This window comes from Otolemur garnettii, unplaced genomic scaffold (assembly GCF_000181295.1).
Source record: "Otolemur garnettii isolate 467f Iridium unplaced genomic scaffold, OtoGar3 scaffold00036, whole genome shotgun sequence".
Classification (NCBI taxonomy): domain Eukaryota; kingdom Metazoa; phylum Chordata; class Mammalia; order Primates; family Galagidae; genus Otolemur; species Otolemur garnettii.
This window is the reverse complement of record NW_003852431.1, coordinates 9215895-9224022: the sequence shown is the minus strand read 5'-3', so window position 1 is coordinate 9224022 and position 8128 is coordinate 9215895. Positions and strand designations below refer to the sequence as shown.

Genomic DNA, 8128 nt, shown 5'->3' with positions numbered 1-8128 from the left:
AAAAAAAAAAAAAGAAAGAAAAAGAAAAGACAGACAGAGATCACCAATAAGCCAATGCTTTCCAGCAGTGAAAGACAGGTAATTGAATCAGAAACTGAATCACCACCTCAGTCACCAGAAGGAATAATGGACATCTGTGTTTCACTACTTAGCCACCACAAAGTTTCTGTCCTCCACAAAGTATGTATGTACTTTGAAACAAGACCTGATCACTCAAGGTAACCTAAGCACATCTCTGTTCTTTGCAGTCTCAAAAAGTTCAATATGAAAAGGAAGCAAACGCATGGGAAATGGTAACCAAAAATGCAAATAAAAGAAACATGGAGATATCATTTAAAGATTAAGCAGTTCTAACAGGCATAATTTTAAAATAGGCCCCCAAGATTCCATGCCTTAATGCCTGGCATCTGTGAATGCAATAAGATATCTCACCCATGATTATGTTATATTTGCATAGTTGGCCACATAAGAGATTACCTAGGTGGTCCTAATCTAATCACACAGGCCCCTTTAAAAGCAGAGTTTTCACTGGCTGTTTGCAGAAGAGGAAATCAAAAAGATTCAAAATGCAAGTAGGACCCAGTAAGTTGTTGCTAGCTGTAAGATGGAGGGTGCCAAAAAATGGATGAGGACAAGAAAAAAAAGAATGCAGGCATCTCTAAGAGCAGAAAGAGACTTCCAAGCAGCCTCTTGCTGAAAGCCAACATGGAAATGGGATGTCAGTCCTACAACCACTAAGAAATGAATTCAGGCAACAGACTGAATAAATGTGAAAGTAGATTCTTCTCTAGAGCCTCCAGATAAAAGCTCTGCCTGACACCTTGATTTCAGCCTTTTAAGGCCCTAAGCAGAGAAGTCAGTTGAGCCATACCTACAGCTCTAACCTACAGACCAGTAGAGCTAAATAACAGGCGTTGGTATAAGCAGCTACACTTGTAGTTTCTTAGTTACAAAGCAATACACGTATCTCTTGTGTGAACACCCAGATATGGAAACATTCCAAAAACTGAAGGAGCTTGAAACACAGTATGCAAGTAAGAGAATAAAAAGGGATCATGCCCAATATAGGCAAGGGTCAGGTTATACCAGATCTTGTAAGTGTAAAGTCTTACTGTTCTCTTAAGCATAGTGAGTTTTAAAGGAAACTCATTATTACTCTGGCTGTAACATGGAAATCAGATTACTGAAAAGCAAGGCTCCAAATGAGGACATCAGTTAAGAGGTACTGCCCAAGGATTATGGTTCTGGACAGAGATGGAGAAAGGAGAGATGCAAAGCATATTTTGGTGATACAGTTGCCAGGCGTGGGTGACTGAAGGGGATATAGAAAGAGTGGGTAGGAGGAAACATGGATATCTGTCAGGTGTCTCAACAAAATGGAGGTGTCATCCACTGAGAGAGTAAAACGGGAAAGCAAGATATTTGGAAAGAGAGAGGGGGAGGTTCTTTAGTCTGAGGTACCAGTGAGATACTCTACAGCACTGGGCCGCTCACCAGTGGAGTTCCAGAGACATCAAAAGAAGGAGGTGCTAACATCCAGAACATATCTGAAGCCTTAGAAGATGACATAGAAGTTACCAGAATTTGCAAAGAACAACAGATACAACCAGAATAGAACACAGTGAAGCACCAAAGTTTAAAGAATGAAGAAAGAAACCAGCAAAACAGAGAGTCAGGAACAATCAGAGAGGAAGGAGGATTATCAGAAGTGTGCTATCAAAATCAACAGTCACTAGTGTCAAATGGTGCCTAGAGGTCCAGTTATGGGCAATTATAATGAATATATGAAACAGAAAAAGTTTGAGGAAATGTTTAGTGAAGAAAGGAGGATAGAAATTGCCTAAAATTTCAAATTAGAAAAAGAAACTGTCCAAATGTACAAAATATATGTAGAAAATATGTAACTATGTTAAATTTTCAATTAAAATCTTCTGTGGTTATACTCTTCAATTATATAGTATTAAAATTGTCCTTTCTCTTCCTGAACAACTAGTCCAAAAGTCATGAAGTGGGACTAACCACGCTTATACTATCAGAACTGAGGTATATATTTAATAAAAATAAATGAACATGGGATATGCCACAATAAAGAGAATAAGTTTACAGTTTCACAGAGAAACCAAAGTCCCAAGGCTCTCAAACAGTGTGGCAAGTGCTATCAACTATGTTCAGAATGCTATAGAAATACTCAAGTCGGGGGGTGGTGTCTAAACCAGAAAGGAAGAGGGATATCAAAGTAGATACCTGAACTGAATTCTGCAGCCTGGGCTGGGGTTAGATGAAGAAATTTGAAAAATTCACAAAGTATTCCATAGGGCACAGTGTGTTAACATACACAAAGGTAAAAACTGGAATTCCACAGGGTTCAAGTGAAAGCTACCCATGAGTAAACAGCAAAACAAGATTAAAGACATAGGGAGAGGTCAAGATACAAAAGACCTTGTTCATAGGAGGAAGCCAGGAAGCAGGGATCTGACTTTCACAGCAGACCAATACAGTACGTAAAACTTGATTAGAGTCACACAGGAAGTAACTGCCCAAAGCAATTCTTAACTTCTACTTCGTAAGACCTACAATGATAATCTGTGAGTGGCAGAGAAGGCTAGGAAAACATAACAGTAGACCTAGCCAGATTCCAGAGAATAAACAAGCAATTCCCATTCAAGAGGGAATAATTTCCTTGGGGGAAGGCCAGAGTTTAGTTATGGCAAGAAAGTAGGAAGTGTTGTGTAAAGAAATCAAAGATTTAACATTGTCTCTTAAAGAATAGGTTCTCAATAACACAGCTAACAGACTGGCAAAGATGTCAATAGTAGCAGGAATCATGAATGAAGCAGCAGAAGAGTAACATGAAATTTGTGTTTATAATTACTTCTCAATTCAAACCACCTGGAATTTAAATAATTTCACAATGAATTATGTAGTAATGCTCAGAAAATTCTATGTAAGAGAAGACAGAGCTTTTATCAATTTGATGGGCTCTCAGCTCCAAAATTCAACTTTATAAACAGCATTATCTTACAAAATGCAAAGCAACCACTTAATTACAACTCTTCTCCTTTTACATTGTGAGAAGCAAAACAATTGTGTAAGTGCTCTAACTCAAAACCTACCCTGTTAGCTCAACTACAATTAGAAAAAATTCTATTTTATCTGACAGGTACCTCAGACTGACTTAAGATTGTCCTTTCCTCTTTCTTTTCCCTTTTACTTATTCATTTTCTAGCACTTGCAGTATACAAATTGCCAAAAAAGAAGATTTGAAAATAAGCTGAAAGTCAGTGTCTAGCCTAGTAACACCACTGTATTATTACATTTAAAATATTTTTATGCAAAAGAGATCAAATAGTCATATTAACTCAACTTCAAGGTTAATGAACATAGTTTTTTAAATTTAATGAACATATCAATACATTTTATTAAAATGTGTCCGACAGAAAATTCCCCATGAATACCTGCTGGAGAGACGTGAGGACAGCTGCTCATTTTCAGCAGTTTAAGTGTATCGCTGTTGTTGGCCACTAGTACTTTCAGGGATGGATCATCTACTGGAGTATCATCTATCTTAAGCGAGGACAGGGATTTGGAGTTTACAAACACGACTGTCAGTGCAGAGATAAAGTGAGACTAAAAAGCAAAAAGGAAAAAAAAAGCACTGTTTCAATTTTTAGAAATGAGAATTGAGGGATTTCCATGTAGTACCCCAATGATATATTTCTTAACAGTCCCAGAGATAGCGCCTCTTCACTCTGTTGAGAATATGCTGAAAAGGGGTGACTATCTGCCATCTTTGAGAACAGCCTTTTTACCCATGGAAGAAAAAAGGATTTCAAACTATTTCAAACCTCAGATAACTGGCCCTAAATCACAGTAACTGCTGGCAAGTAAAAACAGAAATTCTGGAACCCAGGATAAGAACATCTCTCAGACACTTCATATCATCTCACCTGGAAACCCTATTCTAGTGATCTGCTAACAATGAACTGCATTTTTTGTTTGCTAGTTATGAATATTAAAATAGTGAAAACTATATATACAATCATTAAAACTTAATGTAACAATCAAAAGCTATTGAAGGCTCACTTGGAACATAGAAGCTTATACAAAATTTGATTCTAAAATAATCAAAATCATAAACAGAATTCCAAATTTAAAATCCCCAAATATGTTGCATTATCTAAAATATTTTTAATTTTTTATTTTAATGTACTTTATGAACAGATGTACTAATAAATATCATTCAATTTATCATATCCATATAAGCATCTGTTAGACACAGAACCTGACCTAAAGGAATCTTTATAGAAAAAGAGGAATTAGGTTTGGTGCCTGTAGCTCAGCAGCTATGACACCAGCCAATTACACTGGAGCTGGCAGGTTCAAATCCAGCCCAGGCCTGCCAAACAATAATGACAACTACAACAAAAAAATAGCCAGGCGGGTGCCTGTAGTCCCAGCTACTTGGGAGACTGAGACAAAAGAACTGCTTAAGCCCAAGAGTTTGAGGTTTTTGTGAGCTGTGACAGAATAGCACTCTACAGAGGGTTACATAGTGAGACTGTCTCAAAAAAAGAAAAAAAAGAAAAACAGGAATTAAAGCAAGTTCAAAGTATGCAACTCTGAATCACGGCTAAGAAGCTATAACCAATGGGCAAAGAATCCAGGGGAGTTTAAAAAAAAAAGCCAATATGTGCTTCAATATATTCCTCTACGTAAGCAATTGTACTCTCTCTACTTTATAAATTCTCTAAAGCAGTGAAAAAGGATGAAGGCAGACTAACAGTCAAGAAAATGTAATGAAATGTTACCTTCTTGGTCACATTCCCAATTCACTTTTTCCCTACTGCATTTAAGTAACTGGTTAACTACTTAAATTTTGATTAACTATTTAACTACTTAGATGATGATAATATCTTTTATCTAATATTTTTTTCATATCAAATTCCATTATATTTTGTACAATCACAGTTCTTCACTAGTATGTGCATGACTGCATCACCAACGTCTTTCCCCGTTTCTCCATTTAGCTCTGGTCAAATAGATTTCTTCTATGTTCTCTTTGGTTCTCTTACGATTTCTAAAATATAGCAACACCCTATTTTAATCTTCTACAAGACATGAAAAGAAAGCAATATACACACTCTAGGCCCATTTAATAAGAAAAGAGGCCATCCTAGCTGCATCAATATTTCCCAATTACTACTAGATATGACCTACTAATAACCCTGAGTAATAAAAAGGTAACTAAATTACATCCAACTTATCTTTTAATGTGGTGTATGTATATGTATGTATGTGTGTATATATATATATATATATATGCCATATGTGTAAATAAGTACATTTGTTTTAACTATGGTAGATACACTGAAAATTCAATTCAGAACATTGCATTCATATATGAAGCTTGAGGAAGTGATATCACTCTGTATAACTCAGTGTTTCTTAGATCGAGGTCCCTGAAATGTCTAAGTCAGAATCACCTGGAGTGCGTGCAGGGTGGGAAGACTTGGAATTAACCCAACTATGGAATAGGAATCCAAAATTTAGATCATTCTTCAGATGATTTTTATGCACATTAAGTCTAAGAACCACTGTGATCTAACTTGAGTACTTAGAATCTTAAAATACTAAAATGAACAGATACTTTTGCCCATTTCCTTTATTTTACAGGTAAGGAAAACATTTCACCTCAAAATTCACACATTTAACGAAATGCTTTAAAAATCAACTAAGGCAGGCAGCACCTGTGGCTCTAAAGGGTAGGACACTGTGGCCCCATATGCCTGAGGTGGCGGGTTCAAACCCAGCCCTGGCCAAAAAAAATCAACTAAGGCTTTGAAATTAACTGGTTATACACTGGATACTACTTTCCACCGAAACAACTACATGAGCTATAATATACACTCAACGTAGCAATATTCCTTCCTGAATTATCCTAGTAAATAAAATTATTAGGTGTTTATTTCTTTTTTTATGTCACCTTCCCTAGAGTGCCGTGGCATCAGAGGTCAAAATAACCTCAAACTCTTGGGCTTAAGCGAGTCTCTTGCCTCAGCCTCCCAAGTAGCTGGGACCACAGGCGCCTGCCACAACACCCAGCTACTTTTTGTTGCAGTTGCCATTGTTGTTTAGCTGGCCTGGGCCAGATTCAAACCTGCCAGCCTCGGTGTATGTGGCTGATGCCGTATCCACTGTGTTATGGATGCTGAGCCATTATTAGGTGTTTAAAAGGGTATCTGTGTTTTAGTTTCAGTGTTGTTGGGTATTAACCTACTGCTACCTATTAGCTAACATACTCAGGGGCCTTATCAGTTACCTTTCTAAAAATGCATCCTTATTTTTCCATTGTAAGAGAAAACACTTTAATTATCTGCAGGATCATGTTAGATCATATTATATGAACACAAGGTTAGCTATTCACAAAAAAAGAGTCTTTAAATAAAATCCGTAAGTTAATCTAAACTACTAACTTTGCTCAAGAAATTTTTATAAGACACTTGCCAGAAAATTTTCTAAGTGCCCTATACTGTCTCTCAATATTGGCACTCTACTTTTGAGTCTCACTTCACCAATCTGTTCTGAAAGCCCAAAAGAAGCATCTATGTGTCTTTTTTCTAATACATTTGTTTCTTAATTTTATTTACCTACATTCTTTTAGCACTTCCTTCCTATAAAATCCTCTATAAATTCATTTACCCTTTAACTTTACCAACAAAGAAGTACAAGGTTATCAAAAAAAAAAGCTAGCCAGACATGGTAGCCCATGCCTATAATCCCAGAGACATAGGAGGCCCACGTGGTAGGATCACTTAAGTCCTAGAGTTCAAGACCAGCCTGGGCAACATTGCAAGACTCTGTCTCTACAAAAAATTTTAAAAGTCAGCTGGGCATGGTGGAATGCTCCTGTAGTACTAACTACTTGGGAAGTTGAAGCAGGAAGATGGCTTGTGTCCACAAGTTCAAGGCTGCAGTGAGCTATAACTGTACCACAGAGCTCCAGCCTGGGCGACAGCAAGACCATCTCAATTCCCCCAAAAAGGAAAATAAAATAAAAAAGGCTTAAAATATTGTACCACCAACATTCTAAATAGTAACTATTTCCCATTACATATATATACTACTTTCTTGCACTCTCATTATCAATACAAAAAAAAAAAGGGCAGGATTTCACTGGATTTCTCAGTAACACACAATAAAATCAACAGATACCTTTGGTAAATCCATAAAGCTTGGTCGAGCAGTTGAAATAAGTCCAAGTGTTTTTAAAGAGCAGTTCACAAGTTGTGATAAAATATCACAAGCTGCTTCAGCTGATTCCTTACTGCTGTCCACCTTAGAAAAGAAAATACCATTTATCCATGCATATATTTCCATCTCTGGGCATATCCTAATTTTATAAAGGCAAGAAATATAATTATTAGTTTATTTCATCATAACTTAAAGAATATTCTTTCAATCGTCATGCACCCTCATTGACAACTACAGCCTTTTATGAATCTCTAAAAAAGTATTAGGGCAATTGTTATGACAGCTTTCATTCCATCAAGATACATATTTAATATTGAAAAAACTCAGCTTTTGTATTGATTTATTCCAAAATGACTGTATAAAGTAAATAAATTTATAGTCTTTGAAAAATAATTATATATTTGGTAGTGGATCAGATAATACAGGGTGGCCATAAAGTTCTAAACTGCACACAAACTTTATGGACACCCTGATTTTGTAAATACAGTTTCTACAGTACACGTTTCAAGTCACTAGAAACTGAGTAATTATTTACTCAGAAAGTTCAGGTGAATCATAACCTGGGATTCCTCATTAATGTTAGTAATGCAAAGATGAATGTGAAGTAAAATGAGAAAATCCAAGCAGTAAGGCATGAAAATCTGAACCAAATAAGAGTTATATTCTTTAGCACAGACATTTTTCTAGAGGGAAGATATGGCCAAACTACCCCCCAATGGTTTAAGGAGGCCTTCTATCAAAGCATCTTAGAATACTGAGTTCAGGCTCGGCACCTGTGGCTCAACCGGCTAAGGCGCCAGCCATGTACACCTAAGGTGGCGGGTTCGAATCCCCAGCCCGGACCCGCCAAACAACGACGGCTGCAACCAAAAAATAG

At 36.7% G+C, this 8128-nt stretch overlaps 1 protein-coding gene across 1 annotated transcript in view; it reads right to left on the bottom strand.

Annotated features, from left to right (window-relative positions):
* FBXL3 (F-box and leucine rich repeat protein 3) overlaps positions 1-8128 on the bottom strand; it is a 19773-nt gene that overhangs the window by 3875 nt on the left and 7770 nt on the right. Inside the window, exons 3-4 of the mRNA XM_003789736.2 lie at positions 7213-7335; positions 3456-3627 (exon numbers count right to left, since the gene is read on the bottom strand). Coding sequence (XP_003789784.2) covers positions 3456-3627; positions 7213-7335 — 295 coding nt within the window. The remainder of the gene's footprint in view (positions 1-3455; positions 3628-7212; positions 7336-8128) is intronic.